The 22,296-nt window shown below is 41.1% G+C and overlaps 1 protein-coding gene across 1 annotated transcript in view; it reads right to left on the minus strand.

Moving 5' to 3' along the window:
• Nucleotides 1-5,851: 5,851 nt before the first annotated feature.
• The window catches only part of rngtt (RNA guanylyltransferase and 5'-phosphatase), an 82,402-nt gene continuing 65,957 nt past the window's right edge, over nucleotides 5,852-22,296 (minus strand). Inside the window, exons 14-16 of the mRNA XM_061051798.1 lie at nucleotides 17,054-17,120; nucleotides 9,073-9,196; nucleotides 5,852-6,445 (exon numbers count right to left, since the gene is read on the minus strand). Coding sequence (XP_060907781.1) covers nucleotides 6,285-6,445; nucleotides 9,073-9,196; nucleotides 17,054-17,120 — 352 coding nt within the window. The 3' untranslated portion in view covers nucleotides 5,852-6,284. The remainder of the gene's footprint in view (nucleotides 6,446-9,072; nucleotides 9,197-17,053; nucleotides 17,121-22,296) is intronic.

Genomic DNA, 22,296 nt, shown 5'->3' on the forward strand with positions numbered 1-22,296 from the left:
GCTATGAAAACAAAGCTGGCTTCAGGTATCTCAACACAATGCACTACTGATAATATTTTAAATGCTTTAAAGGAAACTATGCCTTTTATATAGCTATATATTTCTATAGATATCATTACCAATTGGTTGAACAGACATTTAAACATTTTCTCTTCCTATAAAACAATTAAAAAAAGAGAACTAGCTTGTGAGTTTTGACCGTTAGCTAATGACTATTGCTATCAAAGTGATATATTGAGTTGTTTTTTTTCTTTCTGTAGACCAATTTTTATTTGAAAACAGGAACATAATCTTGATAATTTATCTTGGATTTAGGGACCATCTTCATGGAGCGTAGGAAAATATGACTGCAGAGTACTAGCTTACCTGTACATCAGTTGTAGCTAGCCGTTAGCCTGTGTGCCATTTACTTGTGTGTAGTTAGCGTTGTGAAACAGCATATGTGTTCATGCTGTAAACATGCTTTACTTCTGTAAAACCTCAAAATACTCTTAACGACCAATCTCGAAACGGAGGCCATGTCAATAAATCACAAAATGTAGTTAGCATCATTCGGACGATTAGCTGGCCCGCCAGCCTTTTCAAAAATTGGCTGTATGCTAGTGAGTCATAGCAGCTAACAGAGAGGTCATACAGAAGGTGTAGGTTTTGATTTAAGTTGGTGTAAACTTCCATATTGCAATATATTTACGTACACTTGAGTGATTCAGTACATTTGAGAGGATCTATGCACCGGAGCAAATGTAGTTTCACTCAGAAAAACATCACATTAGTGCTGAAGATGATGAGAGTGCGATGACACTGTGACATCAAAATGATTTGAGTAGCTTGAGAATTTGAAGAAATATAACAGGAACTGCAGTTTCCGTCTCCTCAGAATCACCTCTGTGTCCTGATCATTTATAAAAAATAAAAAAAAATCCATTTGAGCGTAGAGATCATAGAGTACATTAAGATCACGATGGAGGCATCGTTTCTCTCCTGGTACAAAACGATGCCAGCAGATCGCTGTCTGCCCTCCTGATTACAACTTCTGATCTAGATGGAGGAGCAGTTTTGCAGTTTCATCGCCATTCCCCACAAAATAGGAGTCATTTGTTAGCACATGGCATCATGCCTGAGAGGAGCTTATGAGGAGGAGAATCTAGATAATAGAGTTGTGGTGGCATGCCTCCCTGACTCCAAGGCCTGAAAAATGTATGCAATTAAATTTCTAATTTCAGCAGGATAATCAGGTCAGACCTGTCTGACTTCATTATCAAGAGCAAAGCTTGTTATTAAATCCAATCAGATGAAGTCTTTTTTCACCATCGAGACTTGTGGGTTCAGTGGAGATAAGGGCTGGGAGATTATCTACAGAAGTCAGGGGCAGAAACTTGAGATGAAATACCAACAAATAGTTTAGCTCTAACATAACACAGTTGAAATATCAACATGTCCGTGCAGTGAATGAAAAAGTAACTACTTATCCGTTTGAAAACAACTTTTGAATTTATAGAAAAAACATGAATCGACTAGACTTTCTTTGTGTTTAATGTCTCTGATTAGTTAAAGCCATTTTGTAATACCAACCCTAAGACATAACTAAGTCATCTCTGCATACATGACAAACGAATGAGTCTTAGGTGAGTATTAGGCAGACTGCTCTTAGCACTACCAAATGTCAAAAAGTCCAAAAAGGGAACTTCAGTAAATATTCCTTTATATATATATTGTTTCCCTCAAACTACAAATCAAGTATCTGGACAAATTTAAACTCTCAAATCAGGAGAATGGAGAAAATGAAGATGTTGCATTTTATACATTTAAACTGAATTCACTTGAAGGGAATACATTTGTGAAGTTAGTGAAATTATATTCATTTATTACTCCTAATTCCTGCATCATGTTTTGCAGTAATATACTGTATGTGCGAAAAGTTCAAGGTGTCTGCTTTGAAAGTTGAGATCATGTCCATGCACCCATGACTGTAAAGAAATAATAGAGACATTTCAAACCCCGCTGTAAATGACAAAAACAAATGTGAAAATGGAAGAAGCTGAAAATAATAAAATAAATGTCTTCAGACTTTTGTAACAGATGGAACTTTGTGCCTTGTGTCAATGGTGCGTTTAGGTTAGTTTTCTTTTATGAAAAGAATTAAAAAGTATGGTACGTCAGCACATTTATGTTTGCACAGAAGCTGAAAGTCCACGTCTGCCCCTCTGATGGCAGAGACTGAGGGAGAGCCACATGGAATGCATTATTCAAAGTATGGATTATATTAAGATAATAATGACCAGAGAGTCGTCTCTGCTGATTTAATATCAACGAGGAGCTCGGCGGCTTCCAGCCTCCAAACACCTGAGCCGAAAGAGAGAGGATGGGGGACATAATGTTCGCTGAACCACCTGTGCTCATGCATATACACAGCGAGCGTTTACATTTCCTGATCCATACAGTCACATACAGGCAAAAGGCCCCCCCCCCCCCCACCCCACCACTCCGATACCCCCGTTCATTTCTTCTGCACTCGGGGGCACAAACACAACACGAGAAAAAACACATTATTGATGTTCCTTTTCATGTGTTCCTTTTTTTTTTTCAGCTTCCACATTGGCGATGTTACAAAAGGTGATGCATGAAATCCCAGCAAAAAAATAAAAAAATAAAAAATACTGCCAAGGGGGTTTGGAATAAACAGGTTTCAGATATGAAAGGAAAAAGGCAGTTTTGTAGCCTGTTTTGCAAAGACGGTGGATGAATTGCAGTGAACGGTATATACTAGAAGAGAAATGTGTGTGCTGCTGTGGATTATTCACCTGCTGCATGAGAGTTGCAATGTCTCCATCTGCAGAAACCTTGTGACCAAAAGGTGAGCTCGGCTTTGATGAGGATGCAGCCAGCTTTCATGTGCAGCCAGAGGGTAGAGAGCCCTGGGTATACAGCTCATCTATCTGTGCTGTAAGGAGAACAGTCGCCTCCGGCACCAGCAGATAGGAGCTAAAATAACACATGCACACACACACATGAAGGCTGGATTTGTAACACTCTTTTTTTACTCCACTAACTCACATTTGTTCCCTGAATTCTGATGTAGACTCACCACATGGCATGAATTACCACTTACGTCACTCAAATGTGATACCTCAAAATGAGACACAGCAGAGCAGGAACACAGGTTTTAAACAAAACTTGAACTACTACTCTGAAACACACACTTTTGTTAATAGAGAAACAGAAATATTTCCCCGTATATGGACTCAGTTCTGGAGCGTACAGTAACCCTGCTTTGTTCCAGACAGATAGTCCCTCATGAAATAATTCATTTATACTGATGGAGACATTATTCTGCTTTGATTACAAAAAGAATCCGCACCAAACAAAGCAGCAGTCGTGCTCGTGCTTCTAATGCGTCGCATGTGAAAGCTGCCGACTAAATCATTTCTACAGTGGGTGATAAACGGTGCAGATGGGCAACCCTCCTAGCAACCGGCAGCAACGTGGGCAACATGATGAGAAACAAATCAAGCGCTCCCTGGCAACAAGGTTTCTCCTGTGAGATTTAAATAAAAGAGCAATGATGAGTGTGATTAAAAAAATCTGATGGGAATGCTTTTTCATCGTCTTGCCCTCCAGATGGAGGTCAGAAGTCAACCGTAAGCCGTGTTAAACAGCTCGGGGGGAGGCCGGCACAGGAGCAACGCTTCACCTCCGACAACAGCAGCAGCTTGTTCGAGCAGCAGAGTGGACACATTTTCTTTTATTGTCAGATGATGGAGCGAGCGGTTTTTTTTTTTTCATCCTCAGATTTCTGCCAGGAGCCGTAGATAAATATTTGTTTGTCTGGAGGCTGCAGATTTCACAGATAAGGCTTTTTAAACTGCGATAAGCTGAATGATATCAGCAGTGGGATGCCTGATAAGCCAGGTAGAGGCTGCTCTGTTAAGATCCTGTGTGTGTTGTCGCACATGTTTTAATGCCAGTGGAGAATAAAGCTTGACATGAATAGTTCATTAATTATCCACAAAAAGAGTGAACATCATGCTACTATAACACACCACTTCAAAAACAGCTCATTTAGATGATAAGAGACTTTCTTGAAACTGTGTGGGCGTGGCCGAACATTTTGATTGACATCTCCCTGAACAATGGCTCACGAGTAGTTCAGCCTTTAACAGTATGTTGAAGTTATGACTCTTAGAATGAGGAGAGGAACTCTATCACAACTCCCTTTACACATCGCAATTCCATAACTGCGCTGTGACAAAGCACCGCCGTCATCACGCCTTTGCACTAAAACATTGCATCTGCAACTGAGAATTGTTGGCTTACCAGTGTGTGATCGGAAATCTCTTTACACTCTACACAGACGCAGGAGAGACGCTGTTTGTAAACACACACCAGGAGCTTCTCTCACACACACACAGAGCGCTGTTTCACTCCGACGTCACACATTTCCACCATCTTGGCCCTGCTTCTCCTTGACTTCCTCCGATGGTGGATCAGGGGTGGAAAATTTTGCCCGACCATTTAGTCCCTTTGGCTACATATTGCAGACAAGGTGCAACGAGGCGTTAATATCCCGCTCTGAGAGGGGGGGGGGGGGGGGGGGGGGCTGTAGTTACTGTGGAACAAACCCCCTGCTGACCCGAGGTCCATCACGACTGTGTCTACTTTTAAAGAAACACTCAAAACCTCTGTTCTCCAAAGCATTTGAATAGTTAAGTTTTGTATGTGTGTGTGAGATCACTTTTGTGGTAACTGATGTTTGCTTTGATTAGATTTTTTTTATCTTATTAATGACTGTGGAAAAACTTTTTCTTATGTGCATGCTGTGTTTTGATTTTGTTTTTAACCTCAATGTAAAGCACACTGAGCTCATCTGTAATGAAATGTGCCATGTTGCTGTTGAACTCACAATGCGTCAGGTGCAATAGTTAGCAGTTCGCATAGAGGTGCAACTTTAGCATTTGTTCTCGTACTGATCGGGCCAAATAAATAGAAACAGATGTTTACGAGCTAAAAGAATTCCAGAATAAAAGCATTGTAAAAAAACATACAGGTGTATTTTCTGGATATAAAAAAAAAAGTTTTTTATATTTATAAAATTTAAGTCCACAAATGTTTAATATTTAAGTGTTAACATCTGAACCTGAGTTGAATTTGAATCTCTATACATAATGTGGTATTATCTATGTTCAAGTTCCTACATCTCAGATTTAATTTGTCATTTATTGACTCGAGTTATCTCCATTTTGAGACTAACCAACCAACCGAAGCTTTGGTGAAGTGTATCGCCGTCCTCCAAAGCCAGCCGCCATGAATAAGCGTCTCATATCTGGTGACCAGTGTGGATGAAACAGACGTAGCCTCACATCTCCTACCTCTGAATATCTCTTTGCTTGAAATATGAACAGATGTTAGATATGAGTGACTTAATCCCTCTGCTCGAGCTCAAAGAAATAAAACAGTTTTCCACCTTTCTAAGAAACTCTGTGGTGCTTAATGTGGGCTTGTCACCCAGCTGTAGCCTGATTTCTCTGTTTGTCCTCCTTTGTAGTTTGTTTTGTTGAGGCTGTGTAATCATGTTGTCATCTCTCTGCCCACACATGTGGCCTTTTAAAACAAAAGTCCACACAGATGGGCTTCCTTTGGACAAAAGCTTATGAAACAAAGAGCTGAGATCTCATTTTTTATCCGACTGGAGATTAAAAAAGAGAAAGACCCTGGCAGATTTTCAAGAGTTGTACATGATTCTGTAAAAACAAACCCTCTTTAATTTTTATGTTCCTCTAAATGAAATCCTCTCTGATGATCTAAACTCATCTAAAGTGTTGCTTCCTGATTGAAATGCATTGAGACAGCAGACTGAGCTTTTATGATGTTTACTCTTCCTTCAGTACAAATAAAGGAACTAGTCGACAAAGCGTAAACAAGGTAGTCATCGCCAGGTGTTATCCACAGCCATAACAACATCCCTGTTGATACATACCAATTAGCTCAGACTTTAAAAAAAAAGATAAATAGGAAATCCAAACAAAAATAAACTAAGCATCATGTTTTTCATTTTAATAAGAACACCAGCAGTTAAAGCTACAAACGAGTCTACAAGGTAAATGAATGACGGTGATGCAGTCTATCAAAGGTTTCTGATCTCCTTACATGGGCAGGAGGATGAAGACAATGTGCTGAGGGTAGAGAGCCTTGATATGTCTTTTTTTTTTTTCTGTTTGGTGCTGATGTGGCTGGTGATGTAGATGCACATAATGACTGTAAAGCAGTCCGGAAAGCCCCGCTGTGGGCTAAGGCCTGTTGGGTCTCTTTGGAGGGGGAGGGGGCATTAGCTCAGAGTCTGGGTCTGGTGGGTGTTTCCGGTTCTGTGCTTGGACTGCCTGGGCACAGCGGTCCACGTACTCCAGGAGGATTGCCTTCGTGACGGGCTCCTGGATGCTTTTACACACAGCTGGGAAGAGAGAGTCAAACAAGAAAAGGAAGAAGGAAGTTACAACAGACATGATGACAGGCAGTTCTTTTGTATTTTCTTTAACCTAAGCAACATAAGCAAGATCTTGTCGGCTTTTTAAAGACAAATAACAACAAGCAAATCACTGCATGACTAGAGTAAACTGTGTGTTTTTTTTTAAAGTAAGCAGCAGAAATTAGCTCTTGAAGAAACCATTTCTGAGAGAGTTTAGCATTTACACATCATTTGTTAATGAGATCATTTTGGGGGGTAAATGCTGGTGAAAGATAAATCCATGTGCAGGACTTCAGTAATAACAGTACAGTATTCCTTTATTGTGTAAGAACCATTGACTGTATATAAAAATGGACAACACATCTCAAACTCATCTTGCTGCACAAAGATGAAGCGACTGGCGCTGACATATTGGTTCTTTGGAGCCAGAGTCTTTGCAGCAGTGATCTGCTGGTGGAGCGATGGTATTAGTGTCCCACCCCTTCTGCTAACCAAAACACACATTTATCTTCCCTTTAAAATGGCGAAGGTCCCTCAGGTCGATGCTGGTGTTTGAAGCAGATACTCAGCATCATAGAAAATTCAATGACTAATGTGTTAGTGTGTGTTACGCTTCCTGTTGCCATTCCTCATCTTCTCTGCTAATCTGGTGCACACAGTGCCGCAGGAGCTGCATTTGTTAACAGAGCTGTCAATCATGCCATTACACGCCTTTAATAGCATCAAATAACTAATTTAAATCTAACTTCTCAGAATGAACGTTCAAGTCAACTGTTAATCAGGATGATATGAGATAACTATAAAGACAGAATCCATCTTTGAGAAAAATATATCATGAGGTGTGTTTATAGTTTGACACATGTACCATCTGTTAACTTTGGGGAGGCAGGCTTTATGACCTATACTGCAGCCAGTCAGTAGTGGGTATGTTTGTATTTTTGCTTCACTTTTGGGGATCTGTCATGTTGTCCAGCTTTTTATACAATCTCTAATTAAACTAATTATGACTAATGTTAGTATTATTTGATTTGTCAAGTTTTGCAGCACTGGCCAAACTTGTTCCTAAACATGGAAGTGAAATGTACACCTGTCAACCAATGGAAACCAATACAGCTCAATTTGATTGATTTCTAAAAACTTAACCACAAGCCCGTTTCAAAGCACATCAGTATCCTGGTTTTAAGTCTTTTCCGTTTGACGATATGCATTATATGGTGATTTCAATGAATGCAAAAAAAACCTTTAAATACATGATCACACCACAGTCAACACAGCCTACAAGTGTGTTCTGATTTCTACTCACAAACAAACTAAAACAACAAGCCTAAGTTGTGTTGTGCGTGTAAACACACTGTTCTCTACATATAAATGTTTCTTGTTAGCAGCCTGAGGAGGAACAGACTGCTATCTGTCTTCATGTAAGATAAAAGGTGCTTTTGTGTCGAGCCTGAGGATCTAAAGCTCAATAATTCAGGACCTTTTCTATCTTCCTCTATCGATTCAATTCACTCTTTAAATGTGCTTTCTCTCGCTTGTGCTTCTTGTTTTTACTGCTTTGCAATTTGAACTTTTATGCTCAAACTTGTAAAGGATTATAAAGTCAGCACTTAGGAAAGGGATTATAACTGGGGTAAACTTTTCAGTCTCACTCTGCCTTTTTAAGAGGTAAGAATGAACATTCTTCTTCCATTGACCTGAGACACTCAGACTATTATCTTTGGTTTGAAGACGGAATACAGCTCAGCTAATACAAAACCTTATAACCATTACTTTGAAAAGACAAGCATTTCTGTAGATCAATATCAGACAGAAACTTTAGAAAGAAACGTATTTGAGGTGATAAAACCTAAAATGTTGTGTTCACATCAGAACTCATTGAAACAAGACAGATTTTTTTTTTGCTGCACATTAGCATGAAGGTGTTACTGCAGCTCGTCTCTCAAACCCTCACGGCTTCAACAACCTTTTTGCAATATTTTTTAAAGTAGTAGATTGATGGGTTTTTTTTCTGCTTGGAACAGTGGCACAAACATTTTTTTTTTTTTAATCTTGTAAAGTGGACATGATGAAATATTTAGCAATGAGTTTCTTACTTACCAACTAGCTGACAACTTAAACATTCATTTAGGAGTTCACGTTTTGAACCACCTGACCAATGTAAGACTGAACAGTACTCGTCTCGGGGCAAAAGATCTGTCCTAAGCTGATAATTTCCCGAGCAATGTTTACCAGCTATCTGCTAACTCTGACCTCTTCAGCTGTTCAATGCAGGGCAGGCAGTTTACAGAGGGTTTAATGGAGCTTTTTCTCTAAAAGAAATAGCTGCCAGCTGTGGCTTAAAACCAGGCACGAAGAGCAGTGGATGTGATATGTATTCATGTTGCAAATTCATCTTCTTCTGCAGCTGTTTAATGGCACCCAACTGGAAACTGAGTGCCAGCAGCTCTTGACCATCTTGACCAAATGGAATGGATGGATGTGCATATTCATTTGTAAAGTGCACGATGCTAAAAAAAAAAAAAAAGCTCCCACAAGAGAATCTGTTGGTGAAATTAATGTGTTGACGGGTCCTGCTTTGGAATACAAATGGGCAGAGAAGGACAGACACTCACCCATGGCCGTGTCGTAGGAGTTGGGGAAGCTCTTGTCCACCCTCTGCCTCATGAACACCCAGGTGTTACTGGCAAAGGTGCACTCGATGATCTTGTTGTCGTACTGTTTCAGCTCTTTAGTTGCCTGCACACAAAAACAATGAAAGGACAGTTTTTTTTTTTTTAACTTTCATCACAGGCAGTGAATGACATGAAAGTGTAATTCTGTTGTCTTCTGCTGCCATCTTTGTCTGTGAAAATTACAAACCCTGGGATGCATTTAGCCACATTCAGAGGCTGTGACAGTCTGTTCTACTACAGTGTCGCCTTCTCCCTCTCGTGTGGAGCCTCACCATTATAAGGAGTTGCTTAGAGACATGCTGCTGCATTCATGAATAACAATGGCTCCCGATGATTGGCACGTGTAGCTGCCATGTTGTTTATCAAACATGTCATGAATATGTTGCAAACCATCGTCTTCACTGCTGCTGTTGCTACTTTCCTTACCACAGGATACTTTGAGCAGCAGTTAAGAGGCAAAGTGAAGCTTCAGGCAGCCTTTGAGGGCAGCACATGAAGCAATAAATGTAGTACATAAAAGTGAAACGTAAGCTATAATGAGCTGTAGCTTTTGACTGCAGCAGATATATTCGCTGGTTCAAATATTCCCCTTGTTTAATGGAGAGAGGGGGAAAAATAAATAAAAAAACAACATGGATTATGCTGGTATTATCCTTTAAACTGACAATTGCAAAATGTCCTCATCAAGGGAACAAATGGAAGTGAAAAGTCACCGTTTCAAACCCATTCATCTCTAAGAAACTCATCTAATGTAATGACTAGAATGTACAAAGCCCTAAAGGTCTTGTGTTATTATTCAATCTGCAACCATTCAGTCGTTTCCCCTTATGATTCTCCTCATTACAAAAAAGGTAACAAATGGATTATGTAGTTTAAAAAAAAACATGAATTTCAGCAGATATTAAAGTTGAAATATCCTGATGCTAATCTCGCTTTTTCCCCATTTGTGGTCGAGGGGGGCTGGAGTTGTTCTCAGCTGTCATTGGTTGAGAGGCGGGGTACACCCTGGACCTTGCTGACATGGGCAATGTAGAGTCACCAATTAACCTAACGAGCATGTCTTGGGACTCTGGGAGAAAGCCGTAGAACCTGGGTGGAACCCACGCATGCACAGGGAGAATATGCAAATTCCACACAGCGAGGCCGTGTCCCACGGGGATTCAAACCAGGAACCTCCTCGCAGAGAGGCAACAGTGCTAACTACTGCACCACCGTGCAGCTCTGCTGATACCAGAGCTTTCTTTAAATGGAACATATAATACAATTCTTGTGTTGATCCAAAATCATAAAATTCCAGAGTTTTTCCAGCAGAATGTGCTTCAAAACTCTCAGTCTGCAGCACGTGTTGCAGTTTTAAATGTAAGATTAAAGAATCAAGGAGCTGCCCATCAAGTTGTACATTTGTTAAGTGCAGGATGATTCTGGAAGGCAAGGTGTGCTAAACCAGGACAGACCCTTACTCTATCTAATCTACACAACAATCATCTCGTTGTAGGAAAGATGTAGATGCTTTTTGTAAAACCCAACCATAACAACGAGAATTTGTAGATGCCGAGTGCTTCTTTCTTTGAACCGTCTGACGTCTGTTTTTCTTTCTGGGTTAGAGCAGAGTTTAAGATTCATGAAGCGTTCAACAAAGCAGTAGCAACAGTTCCCGCTCCTCCTACTGATCTACACAGGATCACTGACTTGTTACATCATACTCTGTTTTGAAAATAAAACAAACTGCACACGGAGCACACTCAAACACAGCTGAAGCGTATGAAAATGGCACAAGATAGTGAGGATTAAGCATGAGTCAAAGACGACATTTGAGCATCTGTTGTTTATTTGTCGAGGGGCTGAATCTCGCTGAGAGGATTCTTAAGACTTGGAAAAATGCAAATCCTAGGGCTGCCTGAGAGCAAGAAGTGCAGCTGAAAATCCGAGTGCAATGGTTGGTTATGAGGAGAGAACAAAACAGCAACAAGAGTATTTATAAAGACATTTTTTTTGTGATATTTCAGGATGTCTGTGCATTTATTGTAATATAAAGGTTGTGTAGAGGCTTTAAAGACAGAAAAGCTGACCTCAAGCTAAGGTCAGACAGTGACCATCGCTGCCAGGAAAGCACCGGTGTTTTGGCGAAAAGATAAAAAAACAAAGTGAGGGCTTGTATGATCCTGGAGTGTGGGGCATCTGGGCTCACAGCGGGGATCAAGATCACACGGGAAGCAAAAGAAAGTGTGAGAGGAAGGCGGACGAATCATAACTTCCCGACACGCCTGTTTAGTCGTCGTTGTGATTTCAAAAACATTTGCCTCTGATTTCCATTTGAAAACACGACATGAATGACTGTGACTTACTGTAAATCAAACAGTTTATATCGGGAGAGGGACGGCTGGTGATCTAAGTGAGCGAACCCAATCTCTTGGCTCGACGCAGAAAGCTGCAAGGGAACGGTGACGGGCAGTGTAGGCCGGCAGGGCGAGCTGCTACAGAGGGGCGGGGCCTCTCCCTGCTGGTGAAGGGTGACATGTTGGCAGTCTTTACTCATCCCCACTCGGTGCCTAATCCGTCCAAATCTGCCACATTACGGGCGCCACACTTGTGCCTCCAGTTTTCAGGGACGTTGAGGACTTTATCAGCCAGTGTAGCACTGATGTATGAGGCTAACAAGATAAGAACGCAGTACTGCCAGACATTTCAATTTTCTTTTGCCAGAAGTGATTCAGTTTTAAGCCTTCTGCTCTCTTCACATGTAACGATGGCTTTTCTGGATGTCGACTATATGGCATAAAAAAACAACTGCAGTCAGCAACTAGAGCCTTAACTTACTTTGATTTGTCACAGCCAGTGCTTGAAATAAAGAGGAAAGATAGGCAGAACATAACCTTAAGTGTAATTACTGTACAGGAACAGATGATGAGTTGAAAGATAAATTCCCCTACCTGACTTTGGTTTACATTTGTAGGTACAATACCATAAAATGCTGGACTATTTCCTAAAGTCACATCCTGGAATCAACACATGAACTCATCTAAAGTCTGGTAGAACAGGACCGAGAGATTTCATCACTGGGAAGCAGGAAACCAGCATGACATTAAGGAGAGTAAACACCTACAGACTGTTGGGAGTTTATGGCATCTGACCTTTGCAGAGTCTGTGCACAACATATAAACCCCCCTCCCCCTTTGCTTTCCTATCAAATACTTGTATCTGCAAGGGCTGTGGAACTCACACATTGCTCTACTGTTTATCACTAGAGGCATTTTTATAGAGATGACGTCAGGGATGAGCACAGATTCAACGTTTTTAATATCCTTGAATAGTATTTTGTTCTGTGCGACATGGCTCTCTAAGTGAGCTCGTCTTTGTTTGATTCCAGACATAATCAGAACTCAGCCTGCAGGTCTGCGACATCGCAGCACCGAGGTCCATTTTAATATCGAGGAAATAGATGAAAGAATATGTAAAGTGAGGAGAGGATATAAGATGCAAACTATGAACTCCAGCAAACGCGCCCTGGGAGGAAAAAAGGAAGAAGCTGCTGTACAGTCCTTACTATGCTGTTGAATTAAATAAATCTGCATCTGCTGTACACTCACATACTGTATATGGAAAAACGACTCAACTCACATATTCTTTTACTGATGATGTCATTATAAGGGGCGATTCATCAGAGAAGAAACTAACAGGAGTCCAGAGACTTAGCGACTCCTCATAAACCTATTATATAAAGACTGTGTCGGGCGTCTGGTGAATTTGTTTAATACCCGTTATTATCGCACATTTCCAGATTGACTGTGGTGTCAGATGTGAGGAAATCTAAGAGGAGGAAAACAAGCTAATAATGTGTGTGTGTGGGGGGGGGGGGGAGAGACTTGAGAAGAGAAAAAGTACTGAAACCGGTGTGTTTTCACCTCCCAAACTTTAATTGATGTGTTTTTGTTGTTGTTGTTTTGTTGCGTGATTGATCATTTTCTGGTGAAAGTGCATTCAATTACCCTGACATAATTCATGCTTTATAAGCTCACATTTCATATGGTTTACAAAAAGCTGAAGGCAAGAAATAAATCTGAATCAAATCAAAAAAACACTTTTTTTTCCAATATTGAGTTTAAAGAAGAAAGCTTGACTCTTGATTTGATTGGAAGTTCTTGTTCCAACTCGCCTTATGATGCAAATAGAGACGTTCAAATTATTGATGGAAAAAACTGTTTCAGTACTCTACCGGTGACACACACACACGCTGACAAACTCTCAGCGCTTCATAGAAGCAGCCGTTGTTTGACAGAAAGATGCTCTTATCTGCGTCTCCGGTGACTTGGCCAGTCACATCATTCATATTATGATGATTAATGAGCCGCACTATCAGACCACATGTAGGTCTATAAAGGGAGCGGACTCCATGAAGCAGGGAAAGGAAACCTCAATAGGGAATCAATAGCAATTACTACTACCAGGCTTTAGCTTACTGTATCTTTTCTAAATGTTCAGACCTGGAGGCACTGAGAACTCCTCCTGCATTCTGAAGCAGCATGTGAATCAGAGGTAACCAGTGGTTCAGCACAACTTGCTGATTTATGTTCCTAACTCTGGCTGTCTGTTCAGCCATCGCACAAGCTGCTGAGATCTGTGAAGAGGACAAATGGCTTCATGTGCAATAAGGCAACAAACAGGAGCAATCAGACTTGTGAACTAACGGGTATTTTAGCATGATTAGCTCTCGTACCCCTTAATGGGAGACAAAACAGAAAGAATGAGATCTCAAAGTTTAACAAGTTAGATTAAAAGATGGATCTTACTCTCCCTAGCCTAATTCAGAGTTCAGTTTTCAAACCGCGATATTTCCCCCCCGTGACGTTTCGCCTTCAATCTGAATGCAGTGGAGGCGTAATGAGGGACTATCAAAAGGCACGTGCGGGTGTCTGACTGTGTGTCTATGTGGAGCTCACAGACACCAATATTACACCGTCCTGGAATCAATATGAACGAACAAAACCAAGATGGTGGCTGAGCTTAGCTATGGCACTTTTGCGAATAAAGCAGTCTGAAATGGGGCAAACATCTGTTGAATAAATATGAAGCTGAAGCAGCTGGTGGGCTTAGTCTGGTAGAGGTTAGGACACATTTGGGGCAAAATTGCCTTTCTGCCAAAGGGGTAAATGTGTTGTGTATGTGGATTGGGCAAACAGCGTCATTATATTGAAAAATCTAAATAACAGCGAGAGGGTTTCGGGTATTTATGAGTTCATTAGACACCTGCTGCAGTGATCCCACTGCGGCAGAAATGATGAGTGAGGCTCCCAAAGAGGGTTGCACGACACAAACACCGCAACTTCATTCATTATTTAAATGTCCAGACACACCGAAAGGATCCGACAGAATCAAGTGAATGAAATGTATTTCTACAAACCCAAAAAAGGTCCTAAACACTCAAGAGGAGCTTCACAGATTGAAATAGTTTGGGGTGAAACAGCTGTCCTATTTATAAATCCTACTGATCTCCCTCAGAGCTGTTATTTTAGATGCTGATCAGTCGTCTCTGGAGAGTTTCCTCCATCCTGTCAACTTAGAAAGGTTTAAAAGAGGTTTTAGCTTTGCTGCTTAAATGTGACATATTTACTGCAGTGACAAGGACGCATTTATAATAAAGAAAGAAAGCTTTCACTGCTCAACGTAATCTATAATTATTTAATGGTAATTTGGCTCTGTGTTATAACAATATCTCACCCTCTAAGATCTAGGTACATTATAAACATGACGACTTAGATCATGTTTATACTCAGCTCAGGAGCACCGTGCATTATTAAATCAATTAACTAATTAACGAGCTAAATGGAGGACTGAGGATGATCTTGGATCAGCTCAGACTCCGTGTTAAGGACTCAGACTTGACTCGGATTCTTCTTTGGTGACTTGCGACTCGTCTGAGACTCGAGGTTTGGTGACACGACGACATCAGTAGCTGAGGAATTGTTATGAAAGCTCCCTCCTGAATACAAGTGAACCCGTGATGGGCGCTTCTGTATGAGGAATAATACACCTAATTATTCTTCTCAATGGAAAGTAAGTGTACCGATATGACAGGTTTTCACAAAGTTCAAAACATTTTTTCTAATCCAAAAAGAAGTTTTCTGTTTGCAGCAGTCACTGCTTTTAAACGAGCTAGCTCCTGGATGTGTTTCAGATTGTACCTAATGGTCTTACTGACATGTTTGAGGAGTGCAATCTTAGAACTAGTCTGTGGCGTTGCACTGCAGGCATCCAACAACCAAACAAACACAGACACAGGCTGTGCAGAGGTGTCACTACATGTCAGCTTTATCAGGAGCATTATTCAGGCAGCTGAAATGACAAGTCCTCGTGTCCTGTGCTGGCATGTTATTAGCATTCTTTCAGCATATTCACACATAGACTGACTGTAAATCACATCTCACAACAGAAATAGAAGCCTGAAAGCAGACAGAAGGTGACCGGAGGGCTGCAGCTTTTGCTCTGTCTCCCTGACAGGAGCTCAGGGACCGAGCGGTAAACAGAGACTTTGTTTAGACGCAGAGCCCAAGGCTGATACATGAAGACTGGGACAATGGTGACAATCCTGAAGGGGGAAGAATCACTCACTGTGTCGCTAAAATGGAACAGTGACTACTGAAGGGACTATACACACTGAGAGGCATCGAGTCAAACAAGGTGCTTTACCATTTTGTGTAATAGCATTTTGGAAATCTATATCCAAATTAAACCAAAGGACAAATGAATGTATTATCTCCTTAATGTGTCTCCATCTGAGACTAGTTTACAGTATTCCAATAGTTTAGATCCTTAAAAAGAAAGTTGTTCTGCTTCCAGTAGCAAAATACCAGATCTCATTTTGTCTACAACGCAGTATTGTATAATGAAGATCACTCCAGTCCCTGAATATCAACTTGTTTCAGCTAAGCTGTCATGTGTTGGTAACAAACAACAACAGTGAGGTATATAGCAGAGAGAATAATGCACGTCAATGATAGAAAAATGTCAGTTCAATTATATGTTGTTGTTTTTTTTAAATCTGCTGGTATACTCAGTATGGACCAAGTCTGGAGTCTATCTGTATCATAATGGAAAAAACATCTCTTGTTTCAAAGCTACACTGGGGATGAGACCTTTGTTATGAAAGAGAGTATTTATGTACATATATGTAGGTAGACCGAGCCGGTTTTACTGTAAGGTCAGATGTCAAATAATCATATAGAGAGTCGGATTCCATAAAACACAACACTGTGTGTTCACAGACAATAAGCCCTACATCCTAAATCCTTAGAGGCAAAGGAAACATCCTACACATGTCGTGTGTCCAGTGAAAGGTGTAGCATCAGCTCAAGACAACATGACATGTGAAACATGGCTGCAGTCTAAGTGTTGAGCAGCTTTACACTTCACAGAAAGAACTGAAACAAAGAAGAGAACAAAAAAACAGGATTTCTTTTAAAAATATCCACTGAGAGAAAAGGTGTGGTGAGTATGATGCACTGATGGAATGGGTGTTTTGTGCTTGTTACCCTGACACATAATGTTCTGAGGATTGCGTTGAATTTGAATTTAAGCAGAATCTAAACAGGAAGCTCTTTTTTTAAAGATGGTTAGATTATGTGTAGTAAAGGAAGTACGTATGGCAGATTTCCAGAGTTTAAATGGCGATCAAAACAACTAAAGTGAACATCTTTAAACCTGCTCCAATTCTTCATGTAATAGTAACAGATGAAGGGACCAACTTTGCCAAACATTTTGTGCCGTCATTCTATTCCTGGCATTCAGCTGATATCAACCAAACTCCAATCTCATAACGTGTGAAAGCCAAACTGGAAGAGCGCAGAGAAGGGGGGGGGGGGGGGGGGGGCTTTTGGTGTGTTGGCACAAGGATGAATTAAACCAAACAACACATTTGTTTTCTCACCTTCATGTTCGCAAAGGGCCTGTCATAGTTTCCGACGTAGAGCAAACCGACAGTCTGTGGAAGCAGCCTGGAAAGACAAAAAAGATCATGGTTAACACCCGCAACACCCTCGGTGAGAGATCTCGACACAAGCATAATCTGGGTTAAAAAAAAAAAAAACACGACGGAGCAAAAGAAATCACTACGCCGCTCGCTCCAGTTTTTCCAGCTAGTAACAGAGCAGTGGAGAAGTGAGATTACACCTCCATGAGCCCTTCTGTCTCCCTGCACAGCTTGACGTTTCTAAACTTAAAGAGAAAAGCACAGTATGGGCGACGCTCATGAGTCGTTTGAGGCAGTAATAGATATGTGGAACATATACAGAGACAGGGACAGGAGGGGTGCGCACTAATGCAGCTCCATCTGTGAGCTGACTGTGAGCCAGCTCAATTCAGACTGTACTGGGCTTCATATGTACAGAATCCCTGCGAGTATCTGTGCAGTGTTTGTGTCTCATCCCGGTGATCACACCCAACAGATGTCTTAGTCACACAACGCTCCATAGCCTCCCTCCACAAAAAGAACACCCGCACGTGACTTTTGATAATTCAAGACTCTAAATCGGTCCGACTGTGTGCCCAAGAATAAGTTTACGAACGCTTTCATTTGTTTAATAATTTAAAGGACTGGAATAAAAATAGTGATGCTGATGCACCGAGTTTAGAGATTTCAAATGGAGCTGAAATCCGAACAACATCCACCCATCTCCCACCAGCCCCCCTCCTGTGTAATGATAGCTAGCACAAGCAGGAAGGAAGCAGCAGTAGGCATTAAGAGAGCCATTACAGCCATGCTGCGATGGACACTGCCATGTGCCAAGACCCTATAAGACACAGTCCTCCCATTAACGTGCAGTGTGACCACTTTTCCTGAACCTGCAGGACTAATGAACGTTACAATTAAACCCATCATGACGCAGTTTTCCTGAAAAACAGAATGAGATTTGATGAGAAAACTGAAGAGGGATTATTCCAGAGTGCCTCATGAAAACAGACGCTTGGTTGTGTCGTTTACAAGCTGTTTCATGATGCTAACTTAATTTGCCATTCACGGTCTGTGTGTTTGAGGTCTGTGTCTAACAAAAAAAAAAGTCCCGCTGTCTTCAAATGACTCTGCGACATCAACAGTTAGGTTCGCTGTTAAAACCAGAGAAATGAAAGGGATAAATATAGACTCTGACATCAGGCAGGTTTTTTTTTGTTGTTGAAACGGTCAAGATGCTGGTAAATGTCACTGTAGCCTGAGGACTGTGTGCAATCAGACCTGAATTACCAAACAGCCAGAGCAATATGTCAAATTCTAAAGCAATGGAAGAACGAGTATAAAGAATTGTCTATAAGGATGTGCGATCTTAAAATCTGATTTCTTTACTTCCTGGATGAATAGATGATGAAAAAATGGACGACAAAAGGCGATCATTTTCTACCTCAAGTTGAAGCATCTTTTAAAAAGAGGGATGACTCACACTATCCTCATATCTGCAGCTTGTTATTGACTCTCATGGTCATTTTATCGTGTCATTGTTTGTGTTTTTTTTTGCATTTCCTAATTGAGTTTTAAGATTAGTGTGTAAAAGCTCATTCAGGAGAGACATTTTTCAAACATACATAGGATGCTGTCCTTCATGCTCTATTGTTGCCCCTATAAAAACAGATTAATGAATTAAATATGTAAAGACTGAGAGGTTTACAAATCACAGTTGGATTTGGCTTTAAAAGACAGGGTTGGTCATTTTCTCCAGATACACTTTTTAAGATTTTGGTTGAAATTGTCTTTAGGTCCTGACAGAATTGAATAATTCATATTCTCTGAAAAAAGGAATGAAGAAAATCTGTCATCTGTCGCAGTTGTAAGCAGGTAAAAACTTAGACCAATGTCTGCCACAAGGTACCAATCTGATGAACCAATCACGCCTCCCTGTCTCCCTGCTCGTTCTCTACCCCCTTGCATGCACTAGCCCACACTCAGAGTGCATGTAAGTGAGGGGGCGTGGCTTTTGAGGGAGCACAGAGGGGAGAGAGGGTGGGGTGCAGACGGAGCACTGAGGGAATGCTACTTTCAAAATCATGCTAATTTTTGAAAATAACCGACCCTGCCTTTAATGGATCGCTTGCTAACTCTAGCTTTAAAATATGCAAAATTAGAGAAGCAGCTTTTGTGACATATATTCATGAACAATGATCCATAAACACTATGAACACATGCCAGAGACTGTAAGTGGGGAAAAAAAGGCAATAAATTCCACAAAATGTGTTTGCTGGGGTTCAGGCAGCACAGTGCCTGTGATAACGTGCCAGCTGAAGACAGCCGGGTCATCAGGGCGCCAGCTCCACAAAGCTTTGTTTCCATACAGAGAAATCCATTCAGTGAGCGCGGAGTTCAAAGACAGGCTCCATGTTTGTTCGGCAGAATTCTTCATGTCTGAGCTGAAAGCTTAAAAAGCTACGAGTAGACGCACTCTCGACATCCCAGATCCACTTTCTCCCACTTACCCTCCAACATCATTTTTACCCGAATGATTCTGTGCAGATTGTAAAAACGGTGTGTCCTGATAGTTTGCCTCTTAAAACTGACTCTGTAGAGACAGAATATTAAAAACATCAGACCTTCTGAGAGTCTTCATTATGTTTTTAATCTGTTCACTCAATATTAAAATTGTAACTGAAATGATCTCCATGTAGGGAGAGTGTTGCAAATTAAATTTTTCATATTAAACAGAAAAGTGTAATTTTCACAAGGACTGCATAATAAATCACAGCGCAGAAACATGTGCCACAGCCACAAAGGGCAAAGACTACTTAAAAATACAATAATAAAGAGAAGATGACTAATGTCCCCGTGTCATGCCTTCATTCTCAGCATGTGACCATACGACCTTTTAGACTGAGCCCTGTACTCAAAGCGATGCTGTTTTTTTTCTCATCAGGTGGCGCCCCAGAGCTAGCTGCAACAACTCTCTAATCAACTTAGTTTAATTAAGTGAGGACTGAAAGGTAAGCTGACATGGTTGAGTAAGGAGAGAAGAGTAGGCAAAGTGTCTTTAGGGAAGAGCCTGTGTTAGAAAAAGAGAACAGAACTTCGGCTTTTTTTATTGTGTATTATGGATTCAGAAGATGCCACAATTACTCAAGTACTGTGTGAAAAATTACAAGTAGTAGAAAGATACAGGAACTGCAAGTTATAGCACATTTGCACACATCAAAATATGTAAATTTATTGATAGCACAGTACATAACATTGTTACAGCACATCACACATTTTCCTCATACATCATGCAGGTTTATTGTTCACATGTCGCCAGCATTACCCCGATGGTTCTACACATCAGTCAGAAGTGAGCGCGTCTGACTTCATCGTCTCCAGTGTGGATCCGTTACACAGAGCATGGATTGGATGATGTAATGACACCCGAGTCCACCGAGTAGAAACACCAGTAACTGAAAGCCTTGAAGATGGCCTCTAGAGAACCAATCCAAGGCAGCCCCGTCTGAATCATTCTCCTTGTCTTGATCTTCAGACTCACTACACACCTGGTGATTGATGATATAACCATTACTCATCGCCTCATTGAAATGCTGGATCAGATTATCCGTGTTTCAAGCAATCTTTACAATGCTTGGCTCTGTTCAATTACCACACATGGGAGGGGCACAGGCATGCCTTTTCTGGAACTGCTTCATCTTTCCATTTTGTTCCTTTCCACCTCTCCACTCATCCGGCAGCGCAATAATCACCGTCTGCCTCTGTGCTCTCTTTCAGAAAGGCAATAAAAAACTTGCGAGGCTGTATGCCTTGGTGGTACACAAACACGTGCTCAAGGATCAACTGTGTGGGCTGATGAATGAACAGTTGATACCTTGGTACGTTCATTTCCCATCTTTCTCAGACAGCAACTAGAGAGTGATTTGAAAACCTACACCCAGCCCCGATGGTCTGACGAGCGCTCCGTTCACCAGCAAGAATTCATCTTTCAGGAAAACGATCGGGAAAAAAAAACTCTCTTATGGCAACAGTGTCCTTCTGTGTTCTCCCACACACAGAGGGGAGAGTCAAGAAGCTGACCAGTTGGCCTGCTGGGCGGCTTTGGAGCAGAATGAGTGGCCGTGCCCTGCTGTGCTCCCCTCAGTCTGTTGCTGCTGAATGATGGCAGGCTCGCGGCTACAAAGCTGGGACAGTCTCGAAGGTCACCTGGCTCTCAGAGGGAAGAGTCAGCGTGACCAGAAAGCTCTTTGGTGTGGGTCTGTTTGCCTTCACACAAACAATACTTACGGACTCAGCTGAAGACAAAGCGCACAGAGAAAAGAGAAATGCTTTGTGCTGTGCAGACTGAAAAGAAAAAAAGAATCTCCAGGTATGCCAGCATCTCTGTGAGATGTTTCTTGGGGACAGTGTGGTGCTTTAAGCTAAATGTAAATGTCCGCCTACCATTATACTCACAATACTGATGTTCAAAAGATACAATGTTTACCGGGTATGTGATGGCAGTAAACATGTAAGAATGCTTTCATTAGTTTGAAGGCTAATACACAAAGCAGAACTGAGGCCGGATTGGGACAAAATGTACAAATCATGAAATTATGTTGCCCTCATGTTTGAGAACAAGGGATCATTAAAATCTAACAATGTCAAAAAGATGGTGGCGTTAAAATAAAGTCAAACTACTATTAATCCTACAGTAGGAACGTCCTCCAGGGACTAGGACTTATTGATGTGGAAATCCATCATTCGTTCTTCTTTGTCATTCAACAGATGTGTTGAGGAGATAAGACAGGGGTTCACCCATCTTGGAACTCATTCGTTTTTATCCTTCGATGATATAGCCTCTGGGAATGATAGGAAACTTTCGAAGGCTCTTGGTGTGGTCACTAGGGATGGACATTGTCACGTTATTTTAATATTCGAGTACTCCCATTTTCTTATCGAGTAAATTGACATTTATTTTTTTACCGTAAAAACAAAAAAAACATCTGACATGGACCTCTATGTTTTAATCAGAGCGTATCTCCAGTCATCATTTTTGTTATGAGCACGATAATCTTCTCCGCTCTTGCTTCTTCACAACAATGTCCATTAACAGGGCTAGCAAATGATGTTATTTAAGACTTCCTGTTGTCTGTTTCCAATGCTTTCTCTTTGTGCTTTAAGCTCAACAGGTTAATCATCAAACTAGTATTTCTATGATGTGAAAGTTTACTGCCACGTCT

This window comes from Labrus mixtus, chromosome 12 (assembly GCF_963584025.1).
Source record: "Labrus mixtus chromosome 12, fLabMix1.1, whole genome shotgun sequence".
Classification (NCBI taxonomy): Eukaryota; Metazoa; Chordata; class Actinopteri; order Labriformes; family Labridae; genus Labrus; species Labrus mixtus.